The 18,952-nt window shown below is 40.2% G+C and overlaps 1 protein-coding gene across 3 annotated transcripts in view; it reads right to left on the bottom strand.

Moving 5' to 3' along the window:
- The window catches only part of PRRC2C (proline rich coiled-coil 2C), a 31,724-nt gene extending 21,552 nt beyond the window's left edge, over positions 1–10,172 (bottom strand). For 2 of the 3 annotated variants that reach the window (XM_053468578.1, XM_053468579.1), the window contains exons 1-8: positions 9,866–10,172; positions 5,254–5,427; positions 3,619–3,796; positions 2,997–3,106; positions 2,400–2,528; positions 1,921–2,159; positions 1,437–1,516; positions 714–835 (exon numbers count right to left, since the gene is read on the bottom strand). In XM_053468578.1, the coding sequence (XP_053324553.1) occupies positions 714–835; positions 1,437–1,516; positions 1,921–2,159; positions 2,400–2,528; positions 2,997–3,106; positions 3,619–3,796; positions 5,254–5,365 (970 nt within the window). In that variant the 5' untranslated portion in view covers positions 5,366–5,427; positions 9,866–10,172. The remainder of the gene's footprint in view (positions 1–713; positions 836–1,436; positions 1,517–1,920; positions 2,160–2,399; positions 2,529–2,996; positions 3,107–3,618; positions 3,797–5,253; positions 5,428–9,865) is intronic. The other variant, XM_053468580.1, reaches the window with a different exon arrangement.
- Positions 10,173–18,952: the final 8,780 nt, after the last annotated feature.

Genomic DNA, 18,952 nt, shown 5'->3' with positions numbered 1-18,952 from the left:
TTCAGAGATGTACTGGCTTGTGAGCTTCGGATCATTGACCCGGTGCATAACCCAATTGCACTTGAGCTTTAGATTATGAACCAATGGCTGGACATTCTACCTCAGGATTTTAATGGCGGAGAGCAGAATTCATGGTTCCATTGATTACGGCAAGTTGCATGTCTTAAAGCAGTCCAGACCACCACACTACCACCACCCGTGTTTGACGGTTATGATGATCTTATTGTGGAATGCAGTGTTCGCGTTAGACCAGATGAAACGGGATCCATGTCTCCCAAAAAGTTCTACAGAACATAATCCCAGAAGTCTTTAGGGGCATTGTTTGGTCAATTTTACAGTGTCCCTCTTATTGTGTAATCATGAACACTAGCCTTAACATAAGCAAGTTGGATCTGCAGATCTTTACATCATAGTCTAGGTTTTTTTCTCATCTCTGCTGCTTTTTGAGATCTTTTATCAATTACATTTGGTTAACTGTATAGAAGGGATAGCTTTTTTCCTTCTTTAAATGAACCTATTTAAAAACTGCATTTTGTGTCTACCCTGGTCTTTGTCTGAGATAAAAATTAGTTTGATCTGAAACATTTAAGCATGACAAATACGCAAAAATAAAGAAAGTGAGGAAGGGGCAAATACTTTTTACAACACCGTATATCCTTTGGGACAAAAGGAAAACTTGAAATTTGTCAGTATGTCATTCAGTAAACTGTTACCTGCCCAGCCTTCATCTGCATCCGTGTCCAGATTATCCAATTCTTTCAACTCATTCGCACTAATGATAGAAGGACGCTGCACACCCTCAGCAGCCCATGTTTGTGGTCTTCTGCTTGAAGCCCTGAGAAAGAACAAAACAATTACTAGATGCTGGTCCACACACTGCAGAGAAGTACACAATATTAAGATCTTCCTTATGTTTTATCGTGCAAAACCTCCACAGTAATGTTTCAATCATGCTATACTATGTCCAATCCTGATATCCATAAAGTCTAGCCTGCTAGCATCAGAAAAAAATGAGAGGGTACTGAAAAGGCTTGGCTGCCACCCGAGATGCAAAATCATCTTCTAGGTTTCTAAACAAAGCATAACGATGGTACACTGTTGTACGGCACTCTGCAAATTAAAAACTGCCCCATCCTCTTTTAGAGAGTCTCTGGTTGCCTTTATGGTCAAAGAGGCACAATTTGTTCTACTTCAGTGTGCCAATTAGACTGTTGTGAAAGAACAAAAAGTCTGCCCATCATGTTTTGCTTATCAGGCTGTCTGCATTAATTCTGCAAAACAGTTTTTTACTTGAAGCAGTCAGTTTATTTTTGTGTTTGGGCTGGCTCCAATTACCTGTTCTGGTGACTAACAGAAGCCCCTTACACTGACTATAAAAAGGAATACATGGCCCTGCGAGGTTACTTGGGATACTTTGATTTAAGCATTATTCTTACCGGCTGGACTCTGCTGTAGATGGATATCGCGTTGGTTGTTGCATTTGTGGGAATGGCAGCCTTGGATATGAAGGGAACATCTGAGGAAAGACATTAAACCAGTAAGAACTTCCATGCTAGCTCTGTTTTCAACCGTAATTGGTTGCTTTAAACGCCACCTCACATGGATACCAGCTGGGTTGAATAAAGTAGAAAGCCCTTTCCCTTTCACAAAAACCTATCCATGCCAGTAAAACCCAAGAGATCTTAGGAACATAAGTATTTTACTTTAACATGCATTCCTAGCCTTGGTTGTGCTGTATTTGAAATATAATTTACTAAAGATAACATTCTACAGATTATATCTATAGATCTATATAATGGCATAAGAGTGCAAGCCATTCATTTCAAAATGAGATGACACCATCAGAACCGGGGGGGGGGGGGGCGGCGTTTTGGAGATGCCCATAATAATGTCCCAAAACACAAGCTTCATGAAACATACATTTCCGGCAAAATTCGGCATCATGCCCCTGTACTGAGGTGGTAGACTGGGCTGCTGCCCATTTAGTGTAACCGGAGGTGTAGCTCCATGTTGAAGCCTGCTTTCTCGTTTATCGTCAGCTTTTCCTTGGTCACCAAGATTTCCGTCCTCTGTAGCTGAAGGGGCATTCTCTTGTTCAGAGGCAGACAGCGGAACACCAAGGTTCCTTCCCCCACCTTCGCGCCAGCTGGCCACATCAGCTATAAGGAGAACACCACACACATGTGAAAACAGGGTATTAAGCAAGCATGAAGTATCCCACAATTATTGCAAACGTGCATAGCAGAATAAGATCCAAAACCAAAAGAAACACACATACATACATTATTTTTTTATTTTATTTTTTAAGTAGTACACTAGTGTATGAGGTTACATAATATGTTTAAAGCTCATTTTATCCCAGACAAAGGGCAGGTACGATATATAAAATTTACACTCACTTTGCGGACGTAAACTGGGTCCAGGTCCGTAATTGTCATCCGTCGCATCCTTCTCTTTTGTCTTGTCCTGGTCCCCAGCTGCCTGCAGACTAGGGAATTCTTGCTGGAAATAACGGTTCACCTGGACACCTAAACAAGAAAAAGGAAAGGATCATTCAATGAACACATTGTAGCCCAGTAACAGCTGACCTGCACAAGCATGTGTCATATTACTTGTAATTAATTCATGTTACACATCTCCAAAGAATGAGAAAGACTAAGGATAACGAGAAGGGTGTCATATCTGCTCACTAGTTAATGAAGCCCAATATGAGCAAAAGCTGCTTGCAATTTTATCTCCAGTGACCCACTAAATTCAAGATGCTTTATTCAGGTCTATCCGACTAAGTCCATAACATGGACATTTAATCAAGGTATTTATTGTTCATAGTTAGAATGCCAGTGTACACCACACAATTGCCAAGGCAGAAAATCTACACAGAGTTCACTTTATTTTCTAGCACATCTACTTTGTTGTGGATAGCTGATGGACACTGGTAAAAAGAAACCAATTTAAGTTTGGCCCGGTTACAAAAACAAATTAAACCTCATTCTTACCATCTCCCTGCCCACCTGGCTTGGTACTGGCCCATGATTTGGCAACAGCAGGAGCTTCTGGCTGTGGAGGAACAACTGGTTTTGGCGGTGGGGGCGGCACTTCTGGTGTTCTATAGAAAGAAAAATACAGATGCTAACTGATACAGAACGTTAAAGAATTTGGCATGGATTGGAATTAAAGAATTTGGCATCATTTTCTTTACGCAGAAGGCCTGTCTGGCTTCTATGTACCATGTACTTTTTAGAACAGATCTAGTTTTGTCGTCATTTTCTGGGAGCTGATGGGTCATGTGTATATATTCTAGTTCTGCTACAACAGCTCCCGACATCTAGAAAGACACTATGGAGGGTGTCTATAGTATTGCCATAAAGAATCAGCTCAGTGTGCCAATTGTGGAGAGGAAAAAGTCACCTAAAATATTACATGACTGACAAGGCAACCTCCATGTCCACATATAAAAAGGATGTTTACTAAAAAAAATGCTTACCTACATTACTATAGAGCACCATTTACTGATGCTAAAAAATCCACAAGTCTTGCCCCTGTACAATGTATTCACAACAACAAAAAACATTTCTGCACTACCAACACATTGCAAATCTGAAGTTTATGCCAACATACTTTTCTTCTTCACACTGGTCTTGCTTTGATGCCCAGCCTGTGCCATCCTTGGGCACAATATTCACATTAGGATCATTGCCTTTATTTTCAGCTTTTAGACTAGGCAGATTCGCCGGTGGTGGCATGCGCCGGGAAACAGCGACTTTCCCAAGGCTCTGAAGTCCATGGCGTGCAGCAACTGAAAATAGGAGGGGAAAAAATTAAAGGGGTCATATAGCAAAGCTTTGGTGAAAACGAGACTAGACCTATTTAGTAAAATGTAAATCTTGGAATGTGGCCAAATCTTGGCCATATTTATAGTTTAGAAAGACCTATACAAATGGTGAGTTACAATTGCATTCACCTAATAATGTAACCAAGAAGTTGGAAGTTTGTAGAGAAAAACAAGAAAAATGTATAAGTTGATCTAGTTACCACATTGCATAGATAAAATGAATCTGCTGTTTCCAACGAAACAGTTCACATTAAGCTGGAACAGCTTCCCAGTAGACATGGTAGAGGTAAATAAAATGGGGAAAAAGAAACATGCATGGGATTTGCGTACGGATACCCTGATGCTAAGACGAGACCAAGGAATGAATAAGGTTTGAGGTTTATCTCCATCAAATTCCACGTTTATATACTGCATGCAAAGTAAAAATAGTGCTTTAGAACACACTGATTGACCGATCAATGCCGACATGTTATATTAAAGGGATCCTCCAGCTATCATGTGCATTTCAATGCATGATACCCAAGCAACCTTTAATGTTTTTTTCTGCATACTAATAGGGATTCATGCAAATCTTTTAATTTGTTCCTTTGTTCCCACTGCACTAATTTACATTGCAGGAGATGTAAAAATGGGGGGGGCACGTTAGAAGCATTTAAAAAAGTACTTTATCGTGCATTTGGGGTTTGCAGGGCTGTATCGGACATTAGACCGTCCCCTTTTAACGCAGAGATTTTTGTATAAACGCACCCTAGCTAAAAAGGTAATAGAGGGGAAATTTAGTAATAATTTAAGAGCATATTATCATGCATCTATTATAATATAAACTGTTCAGTGGGTAACATGAAAGACATTGCCATTGCAGAGAAGGTAAGCTTTGCCTATGGTTAGAGAACTAGCCCATCAGAAGCTTGCAGAATATTAGCCCAGCGTGTAATAAAGCGCTAAACACAAGTTACTAAATGCAATTCATTGCACAGAATAGTTTGTCTTGTGTACACAGGTGTTTTCTGTCCGAGACAGACACCTGGAGATGGATAAAACTTGCTCCAGCTGCCTATTAGAATCTACTACTCAAACACGAAGGTAATACACCATAGAGGAATGGGTTTGTTTGGCTAAATCTAGGCATGCAGGCCAGAAGTTGCAGGGATACGAAATGAACCCATTAGTAACAATAAAGCAGGTAACAAAAGTCACGAGTGGGAATCAGGGCAGGCTTCAAAGAAGATCAAGGAAGTGTATTTAAATTTAGAAATACCTCAAAAATATTTATAACAATACCACCGACTTGTTTGCCTTCATTCCCGACAACAGATTAGTCTACGTATCAAACCATCTTTCTAGGGACCTATTCAGCCTAAAAAGAAATGCTCTAAGAAGGTGAAATATCTAAAGGCTGCTTCAGAAGTGTAGCCACTTACCTGTAGTCTTTTGTGTTTCTAGTGACTTTCCCTTGTACGTGTTAAAGAGGCTGAGGGTGGCATACTTTTTCCCATCCTTTGCTTTTGTGCTCTGGCCTGACTTCTCCGACATGTCGAAGGAAATTCATCGAGTCTGATACAGCCTTTGCCTCACTTCTTAGGCCCAGTACAGTGCTGTTCCCAACAAATACATAAAGAGTTAATATATTGTGTTGATTTGTATATCTGTTAACACTAGTACTGATTGCTCTGGATACAAAAAACATTTTCCCAATTATCCAAGAACATATTACTTGAGTTAAGACCATAAGTGTCTTGTCTAGACACATTAACGGCAGGTCACTGTGGGTTAGACTCAAAGCCTAAGTATAGTACGCATGAAGTCCATGTACATTTGATGGCCAAAAGGTAATCTATTATAGAAGAGGTTTGTGTTATATATTAAGGTAACGGAAGCCATGGTGTGGAAGAGGGGTTGTGATTGTCCTTTTCAAAGTTTGCGATATAGTCGTTGGGAGATGTGACTTGGAAACCAAGTTGTCCATGAAGGCGACAAGCACACCAAAAAACAAACCTTTAAAAACAGTTGAGAATCAATACTTACCAGGTAAAAGTAGCAATTGTCTGGCTTATCAAAATTTAGATAAAGCTGAAACGTACCACATTCACGTGAACATATAAATCCTAGCCAATCCATTAAGCAGATGACAGGACGTACAGATGGCTGAGGTTCTGTCATTAAAGTAACCTTCAAGCCACAGCATTAGCTCAAGAATATAATGTATATAATGCAACTGTAGATCAGCAGACCATGTAAAGTCTTATAATTACCTGAAAAACCACAGGAAGTTTGATGTGCATTAACTCCTGGCTTAAAGACAAAGCCAATGAATGAGGTTAGCTACTGTAAAGTGAACAAACCTAATTTAGAATTTTCTTTACCCCCTAGCAGTTGTTTTTAACCTATTATAATGGAAACTGCTGGGGTATCACAGGCTGTTCTTGAGGTGCAATGGCATAATACTTGAATTAAAAGACAGGCCCTAAAACAGGAAACCATGCAGACAATTTGTGACTCAACTATAATTCATTCACAATATTGAGGTTGAAGGAATGTTTCAGTGAGAATATGACACTCACACACGCTCTCTGGGCATCCAGCACAGAAATTAGGTTTAACACTAAAGCAGGTGGCACACTATCCATAGAATATAAGAGAGCAATTCAAGTGCAAATCTGTAAACTATCACAAGAAACGAATGAGCATAATCAAAGAAAATTACACCAGTTGCCAAGAATCATTGATGGAAAGGGGGAATTGATTGGGATTGATATAAATTTAAATCACCAAGACATAGGTTTCAAAGCACTATTGTAGAATATCTTAGTGCATCTGGGCTCATCGTGCACTATGAAAGCCGATAATGGAATACTTTGCACATTTGTTATAAGCTAATATAGCATTCAGCAAAGGGCTGCCCAGGAGAAAACCATGAAGCCCACAGCACCTGATGCGTACCACACGGCACCAATGTTTACCTGGTCTAAAGACACAGAGGACATTTCTGCCTTAGCAACCACATCTTCTGCGTATCCCCTAATAGAGAGACAGATGCCAGCTTCAACAGCATGTGAAGATTATACATAAAACCAAGCTAATGTGTATGCCAACCGTGTGCCATACAGTCAACATTACCCATTCACTACCATTCCCTGCATATACTCTTACCCCAATGATTTATTAAACTGTATTAAACAAAAAGTATACAAAATAGCACTGTTTAAAGAAACTGGTGGGCTTTTATTTAATAGGAAAAATAAGCAGATATTTGGTACTAGCAGAGCTGCAGTTCTTCTAGGGAACGATGGTCATGCTTGTGGACAAAGGCTCCACTGATCAGGACCAGGATAAGATTCATTGAAGCGACAGCTAAATGGAGCAGGTGCAGAAGATTTGTTGCTCTTAACTTGCAGTTAAAGGGGACCATACCTGGAAAAGATGCTGTGTGCAAAGTTTAGCTAAGATACTGGGTCAGGCTGAATTCCTCCTAAGAAATCAGGCTTCTTTTATGGATTTGTGTGAAGTTGTGCAATACAAAGCAAAACCTGCAACCTTTATAGAAAAATCTTAAGAGCAGAAATGTTTCTATAGTATAGGATGCCAGATTGTTTTGGGTGCATCTTCTGAGGATTTATTCTGAGGACACATTGCTCGTAAATGACCCCTTACACGTTTGCAGCTTGTAAACCAGCAATATGTCACGAAGTGTTAAAAATAAGGATCTAGTGTGAGACAGAAACATATCTGGCATTACAAAGAGACACGGAATATGCAAACCGTCAGGCTCTTGCATTGGTACACTTGGGTAATTTGGAAGCAAATTAATGCTTTGCTTCACTTTGTGGGATTATTCTCAAAAGCCATTGTGTTAATGCCTTTGGTTTCTTAATTGTAAATTGGAAGACATATCAAGGAATAAGGGGAAGACATGTCTACTTAATAAGGCAATTCCTAGTACAATTATTACGATGGACAATCCCACTACAAACTGTTTAGATCAGTGGTTCCTAAGTAGACACATTGCAGGATTTAGTAATCACTACATTCTATTCAAGGGGGGGGGATTCCTAAAATCCAGACTGCTGTTGTGCCTTGAGGACTGGGAAGGACTTAAGACAAAAGGATAACATTTTATTTGTTCCAGTCCTTCAAGCATTCAAAGCCTTGGGCGTCCAAAACTCATCATACACCATATGTTAAAAGGAAATAAAAAGCCAAGGGAGAGGTTTTAACATCAGAAGAAAAACATATATACTATAAGAAAATAAGGAAGTGTTCACTTGATTTACTATGTTTCCAATACCTTCCAAGATAGTAGTATACCAAATAACCCCCCTGCAGCTAGACAAAAAGAAAAAACCCAGGACTATCACGAAATTAAAAACCGCCAGATAATTCTGAGCTTGTTAAGAAACCATGCAGGGGTTGTGGAAAGAATAATGGGAAAAAAATAGCACAGAAAAGGAAAGGGAATTTCAGGACAGCCAATGTACGTATGTGTATGTATATGTATATACCCATTCTTTCCACTCCCCTCCCCCTCCCCGGTCGGTTTCATGAGCACATCACATTGTTCCCAGGCCTCCTAATCGCTCCAGTTACTGCAGTGCATCAAGCCCTCTCTGGGACCTCAAACATGGCTACTCACATAAACAGCAACATCTCGCTTCATACAGACAAAAGGAGCAGCACTTTTGGAGCGAGTTGCTGAAAAAGTATTTTCCAGATTATATCATTTATCGTTTTATACAGTGCTATCGTATTCCGCAGCGCCGTAGAATGGGTCAAACGGAAATACAGGCCGACTGTGTGGCTTCTGTTCCATCTCAAGTGTAATGTGCATTATATCTTCAAGCATTTTTACATTTCAACAGGGCCCCAAAAGTTATCTTACTGGGCAAAGGGTTAATAGGCACTACAGACCATCCACAGGTTTAGTTACATTGTAGGATATAAAACGTAGCTGATCTACTGGTTTCCATCAGTTATAGATAGGGAGTTGATCCCCCACCATTCTCTACATTTACAAAGCACGGTGCATAGGTCTGAGCAGATACATTTAACCGGCTCGTTTGATTTAAATAACGATAATTCCCATCAAACATCATATGTTAAAGAGGAACAAGGTATGTTCATGTAACCGTAGGGCAGGCTAATTGACACACTGTTGGCAGATATCTTAATGTATCCACTATCCGCTAAGGGAGAAGATTTAGTTAAAAGTCGAATGTGATTTATAAATATGGGGTAAAGACTCCAATAAGTGTACAGTTTTTGATATACAGAAAGACATATCATCATTACTTAAGCCTAAAGGCCCACTGTGAACATTATCTTGTACATTTAGGGATCCTTTAAATGTATTTTTCAGATAACCTACAGAGCTCATGCTGTAAACAAAAGGTGGGTTAAGTCAGTATATGTTAGCGTTAATATTTAAGTTCCCCTTTTCCAAACAATTAAAAAGCAAGCATGCTTATGCAGGTGTATTGTACTTGATATTTTCATGGTAACAGCTTGCACAATACACTTCATTAGCTGTAATCCATATAAGAAATGTAGCTAGGCACATAGGGGCCTGTACTTCCTACACACCCAGCAGCACTGATTTATTGTGGGATCAATGGCTGCTGCTGTTCCCACAGAGATAGCGCTACAAGCTCCCTTTAAATACACAAATCCAATCAAATAATTATCGCAAATTACTATTATAATCAATCATATCAGACTTCCGATCAGCAAACTGAACACACACAGCCGCTCGCTAGGCATACTGGTACACATACTCCATCTCCCATTCATAATAGCCTGATCGCAACGCAGAAGATGGAGCATCATCACCAAAACACATATCCGAACCCATCTACAAATAAAAGAAATCACGGTCCCTCATCACATTATAACCTGTCTCTATCTCGTGGGCATTGAGGCCTTTGCCTCGTCCATTGGAATATCAGTTAGCGATGTGAAAATACACAGCACGAAAGCTAGAGCCCAATAAACCGGATAAAAAAAAACAGGCCTGAACCGTTTCTCTAAGCCATTTCTCACCTGGGGAGGCAGCGCCTACAACACGGAGAATGAGAGTAATGAGTCGCTTTCCGGCAACGGAGTGAATGGCGGTGAAACCGGCGCGTAGTTATGACGCTTCTTGAAAGGGGGTCGGCGCGTATCCTGTCTTTGCTTAGTTACTACTGGTTACTAGGCGGGACGTTATTTCCCCCCCCTTTTTTTGTGTCTTTTCGGGTGCCTCTAGAAGCGAAACGGGCCGCAATTATCCACCCGCCGCCAGCACTCCCGCTATCCTCCCCTTCACACACACCACAGAGAGAAACCTGGGGCGCTAGAAAAGATGGCCGACCGCCAACGACTTACGTCAACACGCAAACATGTTAGCGTGGCCTTTTTACGTTAAGACGTTATTGCCAGTAATCAAAACGGCGACTCTTTAGTATCTTACATCCTACTACTCCTCCTAGCCATAGGAAATGTCGCGCTAATGTCTGTCGGCCATTGTTAGTTTGGGCAGTAGCATACAATAGACAATATAAAACACCGTAGTCTGGTTTAATCGGTGGCCTGCTATATCGTCATGTAAATAAGTTTAGGTTTACCACACGTTAATAACGTACATTTTAAGGTTTTTTTGTTTTTTAAATTTTCCACAAAATGTAATTCGATAGAAACAAATATTTTGTTAGAATTTATGTGTAAACAAATTATCCGAGGCGTATCAGTCTGGAGAGGCTGTTATGTAGCAGGAATGCAAATAGTTACCATGGAGTAACTAATATACCTGAGATGCTATAAATCAGCAGGTTAATTAATAATAATAAAAACCCATCAAGCCTGTTGAAACGATATCGGTTTATGTATGAGAAAATGGAGTCGGGTTAAGGTTGATATTTATTGGCCCAATATACGGTAACAAGCATGGTTCTTAAATAGAAAAAAAAGGCACTATTTCAGTGAGCGGTAACAAAAGTATTAAATAAACATCATGAATGGGTGGATGGCCTGGGTAGTCTATGCAGAGATAATTTCGGATATTTCTATATGTTATTATTTCGATGTCATGCCTTTTGATTCAGGGTACCTGCTATTTCACAGCTGTAATGAACCATTGTCAGAGAACTATGATATAATCCTGAAGTGCCCTACCGTGGTCACGGTGGTGATATCAAGAGGTGGTGTAATAGGCAGGCACGCCTGCTTCCTCAATATAATTCTTTGAGATATGTGGACTGTTTAACAACAATCAGCAATCTAACCAGATCAAACATTAGGAAGTTATGATAGTTGGTCCTATTAAATAAGCATAAAGCAGTATTTTTGTACGTGTTGCTTATTTTTATCCGAAAACTAGTTTTAGTGTCCCGAAATGTGTAGGGTTTCATAAAAATGACATATCTAGTTTATACTACAAAAGGGCATGCTTTTGTCTTAGCCTTGGACAAGGCTCAGACCACAACCTGTTAACTTTTAACCTTACCATACCTCCCTCACATCCTCTACATAAAAAAAAACACCACAGACCTATGGAAAACCCTATGATTTTAACAGATTACAAACATTACACTCTACAGATTACAAACACGCTACTGACCACTTCTTCAAGCACCTCTATCTCTTCCTGTCAAGATGTTGCAACAGTTTAGTAGAACCATACACTAGCCTCAGTCATGGATTGACTGCACTCACTAAAATTACCAATGACCACATCACCTGTAAAACAAAAGGCCACTACTCACTTCTTATATACTTGGACATCTCTGCAGCCTTTGACACAGTTGACCACCCCCTCCTACAAATCCTTGACATGCATGGCATCTGTGACACAGCTCTTTCCTAGTTGAAATCCTACTTCTCTGACCATACATTTAGTGTCCCATTCACTGGAACTTGTTCCTCTCCCCTACTGTTGGTGTTCCCCCAGGGCTCAGTTCTTGGGCCTCTACTTTTTTTCCATTCATACCTCCATTTATATCTTCCTTTTGCTTCCAATACCATCAACAGAAGGACAACACCCTAATCTACATTTCCTCTCCAGACCTTTCACCCTCTAACTCGCCTCATCAACTGTCCGTCTGGAATTGCAACATATCTCACTACCATAAGCTTAACATCTCAAATACGGAGTTTACGGTTATCCTGCCATCCCCTCTGTCCACAATTCCAGACATCTATTTTACCGATGACAACTCAACCATCCAACCAACAGATCACTTATAATAAACTAGCTGCATTCATCCTCTCTTACATCACATCCAGTCCCTCCCCAAATCCTGGCGCCTTCACTTCTCCTGAATTTACCCATTTCTCACACAGGAAACAACCAAAATATTAATCCATCCCTTGTGATATCCCATCTGGATTATTACAACTCCCTACTAACAGACTTCCCCGGCTGTCAGAGATCAGAGTTCCCCGCACGATGGACGAAGAGAACAACCGCTGCTAACTGCACCTCGTTTCGGCTGCAGTGGAAGTTGCCTACGCGAATCACGTAGACGTCTACATGATGGCCGGACAACACACCGGGAGTCAGAAGCACCGGTAAATTGGGGGGGGGGATGTTAAATGGGGGTCATAAGGCATTTCTGTAGGGAGAGTGCTCTATGAAATGCCTTTTAATCACCTTAATGCCACTCTGCCTCCAGAAATGCCTTTTAACCCTCTATACGCCACTCTGCCTCCTGAAATGCCTTATACTCTCCATTTATGCCACTCTGCCCCCATAATATGCCTTTTAACCCCCTAAATGCCAGGGTGGCATATATGGGTATAAGGCATTTCTGGAGGCAGAGTGGCACATAGGGGGTTAAAAGGCCTATCATGGGGCACAGTGGCATTTAGAGGGTTAAGGGGTATACAGCATTTCTGGGGCAGATGTGCATAACTGGGGGGGCAGGTTAGAAAATAAAAGGAAATAAAAACAAAATATTTTTCTCAATCATAGCTTTTATTTTAAAAAAAAATAGTTTACATAGTTTACATGAGTTAACAATTACTGGTAAAACTTTTTTCCTATAGGTCCGTCTTAAATTCAGTTTTTTTACTTTTTTTCCTAAATTAATATTCAGATTTTGGGGGGTCGTCTTATAATCGAGCACATACGGTAATCTGTGAATTAATTGTGTCAGTGGATGAGTGATGAGTGATTGTGTGAATGAAACAGTGGATAAGTAAGTGACTGTATAAGTGTGTGTATCATAGATGTATAAGTGATTTCAGGAAAGGCAAAGATGGCACAAGCAGGGTGTTTTAGCCTTGGGGACCAAGATGGAACAGGGAGAGTGTTTTTGGGACAAAGATGGCACATGCTGGGCTGTTTGGGGACAAAGTTTGCTCAGGCTGGGCTGTTTGGGTGACAAAGATGGCAATTACTATGTGTGTCATCTGGGTGCTAGTCATGTTCTATGTGGATGTCAGGGTTGGCTTTTGTGATGTGCCGTTTATCTGTGTCTGCTATGCTATGTTCCATACATTATTTGTACTTGCAAGTGTAGGGTTTGTATGTCTTATTCAGTTGATCTATACATCAAAGTACTGTTTACATGTGTTGTTTATTTGATTTATATTTGAATTACAGGAAGGAAGGGAAACAGGATGATTACGGGGAGAGGACCTCTTAAAGTCATGGTAGAGTCAGAAGGAGGGAAGACCGCTCTGACTTTCACTGTCTTCCCTTACTCTGCAGTCAGTATGGCAAATATTTTTTTGGGTATGGGAGTGGATAAAGTGATTGCGTGCTACGGTGTGTGAAGGAGGGCCCAAGGAAATCATTTCCTAGGGTCCAATTAAAAAAATATTTTTGTTACAAATATGAAATAATTTCAAATTAAAACTAGTTGTTTGTTACAAAAAAAATGTTCCTTTCTTTTTTGTGGGACAGGGCGGGTGCCTGAACACCTAAGACTGGCCCTGAGAGTGCAAGCAACCCAGACATAAGTCGCAGCCCCTGCAGAAGTCTGGGAGCTACACAGAGAGATCAACAATTCACGCAGGAGGGTGGAAGAATGCGTGTGATTGAGGGAATGAATATTTGTGAGTGAGGGAATGAATAAGTATCTGTGAATGAGGGAATGAATATGTGTGTAATAGCATGGATGTGTAAGTGGGCGGAATAAATAATAAAAATAATGGTATCTAAAGAACGCCCTACTTGTCCTGAAAAAAACCCCAATATATAATGTGTGTGGGTGCACAAAATGAGAAAGAAGAATATTACAGCTAAACAGCAACACTGAAAAATATTAACAGAGCCTTTGTCCCAAAATGTACTACGAGTCTTGTCACTAAGGGGTTAATCACCATAAAGTCCTGGTTAGATTGTTTATTTTTTTCTTTCATTTCCATATTCACCATATTACCATCAGACCATGTATTGTCTTTAATAAAGATTTTATATCCAGATTTAGCAAAACCACATTACCCAGAATCATGTCTACAATTAAGAATAACAAGTCTTGGAAACATCTGTGGATGGTAACATTCCTATTTCCTGGCTAACCATGGCAGCATTAAATATGGGTTAGCTCCTCCCCTAACTTCATTAGAACATTAGAAGCACTACTACATGTTTTGGAGCTGTCAGAATTGGTTTTCTAGCGCCATACGCCAGAGGTCCTCGTTCCTTTGTTTACTTGCAATTTACTTCGCGTACAAAATCACATGCCAGCCCTTAAAGCCCAAACAGTTACCAGGTAAGCCTGCCTGTCTCTGCACCACACTTGATGCCCCTGGCTCTCCATTTTTTACTCTCCGGGGAAGAGTAAGTGCACTTCTAACTATATTTATCTTTTTTGACAGTTTTATTTATATCACGGCAGTGATTTAACGGTTGCAGTTAATTTTTCCCCTTTCCCCCAACTGCACTATGGACAGTTCTCATTATTCTCAAAGATCTCAATCTAGGTGTAGGTGAGCCAATAATTTTTACACAAAAAAACATCCTATAATGGCAGATGGTGTACAATGCCTTGATCCATTTCAAGGATCTCTTGGAAAGCAAATGGGTAAAGGTCTGTAGCGACAATTAGGCAGCCGCCTCCTACAGTGGATGTAAAAAGTCTACTCACCCCTGTTAAAATGCCAGGTCAGTCATTTTGGGTAGGAGTCTATTAGCATGGCACATCTTGCCGTGGCAATATTTGCCCACTCTTCTTAGCAAAAGTGCTCCAAATCTGTCAGATTGCGAGGACATCTCCTGTGCACAGCCCTCTTCAGATCACCCCACAGACGTTCAATTGGTTTCAGGTCTGGGCTCTGGATGGGCCATTCCAAAACGTTAATCTTCTTCTGGTGAAGCCATGCTTTTGTGGATTTGTGCTTTGGGTCATTGTCGTGCTGAAAGGTGAGCTTCTTCTTCAGCTGAGTTAAATCAAGCCAGTGTACTTGTCTCACTCTGTATTCTTGCAAGTCTGGTGGGAGGATAACGCATGGCAGATAACAGACCAGTATCTAAATCAATCAACACATCCATGGCATTCCTCCACTGGGGTTATGAATTAGGTTTGGACACCCCGCCAGGTAGATGGTAACTTTAATTGGGATCTTTTGTCTGTCAGTTTAATTTAAATAAATTTACTTCTAAACAATTTATTTGCAATAAAATATTTGCAGTATAATTACCTTGGTAGATCAAGTGTTAAAATAATACAGACTTAAAGTAGGACAAATTGAAAAGCGTAAAAGCATTATGTCACTTAACATCCAAGATTCAGTCTTGTTATAAACACAAAAACCAATCCAAGCCAATTAAGATAACAAGCATGTTTGTAGAAACAGAAAGATTAAAAGAGAGAATTTCAAGGAAATGCAATGACGCCATTAAATATCCACCAGGATATTTTTTAAGACAAACCACTGCTGAAGAAAGTAAATGAAGTAACTATAAACTGCCCTACTTTGGTTAGAGTGGAACTTTCAAGAGGTGATGTAACTGTAAGAGCACCAAGAAAAGGGCGCACTGTCGTGACCACAACAGCCCTTTTCCTATCCAGGACACAAATTGATTTCATGTGTTGATGACTGACCTCCCAATACTTACAGATCACTGTGAGATCACATTGCGTACACATAAAGTGAATTTCTTACAAATAAAGATTGTCTATTATAAACTACACAACATTGGATTGACTTGTTAAGTATACTGAGCTCTAAAATGCAGGAAAAGTAGATGGTCAATTTTAATTCAACTCTCAGCATACTGAGCTTCTCAAGCCTACTATTTTGAAATGGAATTAAAATCTCTGCTTCAATGGCCACTCAACTCTTTTAAAACGGTGTATGTTGACGCCCTGGAGGGGCAGACATGGCCCCTGATGCCAATTACGGTATTGTTGAATGCCTCCATGTCGAAGCATTACAGCAACACCGTTTGGATGCAGAAAGCGAACGTAGATTGCTTTCAGCACCCGTTTGAAGTCATGATGGTCCTGGCACGTTAACCCTTTGTTTTTAGGTGACGTGCCTGGACCGTCAATTGTCATTAAAGGGTTAAACATATATGGAATGGGCATATATGACTAATTAAGGTTTCAGTATTTAACGCAGGACAAATGGACAGTCTTGATGGGGGAAATGGTTCTTATTTTGTATCAAATGCAATAGAACCTTAGCCATTTCTTTGTGTAAATTAATAGTAGAAAAAATGTTAAACTATGTAATTAAAATGCATTCTTTTTATTTTGAATGCATTTCATAATCCCTTAAATAGCGTTCAATAAGTGACAAAGTCACATAAAAAGTGTTGATAAAGTTCTGCCCCTAGCAACACCTCTTACCACACCAGGAAGATAAAAGTATGTGGAGCGGGATCGTCACTTGTCTGACTTACCAAAAGAGCCACCTAGTGGCACCTAGGTGCAGAACGTTGCAAGGTGGTCACGTGGGAGCTGCAAGGGAGGTTTGTGTTGCAACCGCACATGTGATTGTAAGGGATATGTGTAAAACAAATACGTTACTCAAACACTCCGTAAATAAATAAAGACACTGACAACAAGAACTGGAGAAAACAGGCCGTGGTCTTTTATTTAGCTTACATTGTAACATAAACCAAATACTTAATAACATAAACCTTATAACCATGATACACTCTTGGCCCAAGCCCCAGAGTGCCACCATAACAAATAATTAAAGACCATCCGCCCTAAAGCCAGGACAGTCACAAAATACCACTGGTTCGCCCACAAAAAGGGGGGGCAACCTTAACCCCAATAAAAGCCACGACATAGATTATTATATTATTATAATTTTTTTTTCTTATAAACATAGGGTGGGAGGGCGGGCGCCTCAGCAGAAGTTCTTCCATTCTTCAACCCTTGGCTCTCCCGCTATGCCGCCGCTCACCAGACGCTCCAAGAGGTCAGTGCAGTCAGCTTAGCGGTTCGCCGCAGGTCTGAACACCTCACCTCAGACGCCCTATTTATAGGGCAAATTCCCGCCCTTAGCGCAGCGCGAGCGCAGCGCGAGACCCACTTTCTCCTCAGAAACGCAAAAGCGCGGTTAAACTAAGTGGCACGCGACACCCTTGAACACAAAGGGGCGTGGCCAACTAAGCGGCTCGAGCGCATCCAGAACTTTCTAGCCCTACCTAAGCTGGAAACTAGCCTGACCTTAACTTGACCCCACTATCCCCACAACCACATGCCGCCCAGACTGCTAAATAGAGTCTGGGCTTTCCAGACTTTTATTTTAAAGCTCTCTGGGCTGAAAATTGGTACTGTCTCTGGAAAACAGAACTGATGGGGGGTTGTGGGTCTTTTTTTGAGTAAAACCACATTACCTCTATAAATCAAAGTATCCGTCAAGTTAAACATTACTGTAAAACTAATTTTTCAGATGTATTAATACTTTAATTTAGTTCTGTGTTGATCTGAGAAATTATGCATACATCTGCCGCTGCTTTTCACACTTGTCACTTTTTGGCATAGATTCCTAACAGTTTCCCAGACTAACCCCTATTTATGAGAAAAAACAAGACTTACTAACATTCAAATGCTGTTGTTTAATCACGGGCTATCCTCAAAATAAGACAGATGCCAGTCTTGCATCTTTGTGTGCATTGTAGTTGCATGCAACAGTTGTACTGTATAATGGGGACCTCATGTGGTATAATATGAGTACTGCACTATTATTTTTTGGGTTCTCAAATCAAATTATATTTTATGTTAATTCATTTAGAATAGATATTACCTTCTTTGTTTTATTATTACATGTCATGCCAATGAAGGTGTAGAAAGTATGGCCCTTTGAAGCAAATCATAATTTCCTTTACTGCCGAAATGAGGATTTTTATCAACTATATTTAACTGCTATTCAGCTAATGATGTTATGGGTTTAGTAAAGTAATCCAGTCAATCGGGAGTGGGAAAGGGGAGTTCATATGAATGCACAATGGCCCCAACACATTCCTATGGCAGATGGCTTGACATGGAAGTTCTGGGATCATTGGGAACTCTGCTGGAATCACCTCACAAAGGGTTAATGTTGCTCAGTGAATAATGGCTTACATCTAGCGCTTCCAATCCCAGTTGTTTGGTAAATTCTAAACACAGAGGATAGTGTATTGTAGTGTAAATAGGTGTGAAGTAGCAGTAGTGTATCTTTTTCAAATTGTTATAAAATCCAAATGTCAAAGGTTGTCATACCTTGTTCTGGTCATTACATATCCTCTCCATGTCTTATCATTGGATACGGCCAGATAAAGAAAGGAATTGTAACACAAAGGTCAATTAGAGCTATTACCGATGTTACACAAAGTTACCATTTTTTTAAAGTCATAAGAATTAAACATTGTTTTCATTGACACCATTTCAACATCCACACGCCCATGGTAACAAATAGTTAAATGACTTGCGTAATTGCGAAAGCTTGTTTAGTTGCAAAGATTACTAAGTAACACGGAAATCTCTGCCCCTCCTACAACCGAATACATTGCCGTGCAAGAGGCAAGGTAAAGTAACCGAACTGCATGCAATCCTGAAAACATTTTATATTCTGTTTCCTCAGTCCAATACTGATTGTTAGTTTTATATAGAAATCATATAGGATCACTGAGTTCGATATTTTCCAAACCAGTGGTGTGTATTCAGAGAAAAGAAAAAATGTCGGTGCGCTAAGCTAGTCACAGGC

The sequence above is a fragment of the Spea bombifrons genome, chromosome 6, assembly GCF_027358695.1.
Source record: "Spea bombifrons isolate aSpeBom1 chromosome 6, aSpeBom1.2.pri, whole genome shotgun sequence".
Lineage (NCBI taxonomy): Eukaryota > Metazoa > Chordata > Amphibia > Anura > Pelobatidae > Spea > Spea bombifrons.
Note: the sequence above shows the minus strand (reverse complement) of the source record. Positions and strands in the feature narration are given on the sequence as shown.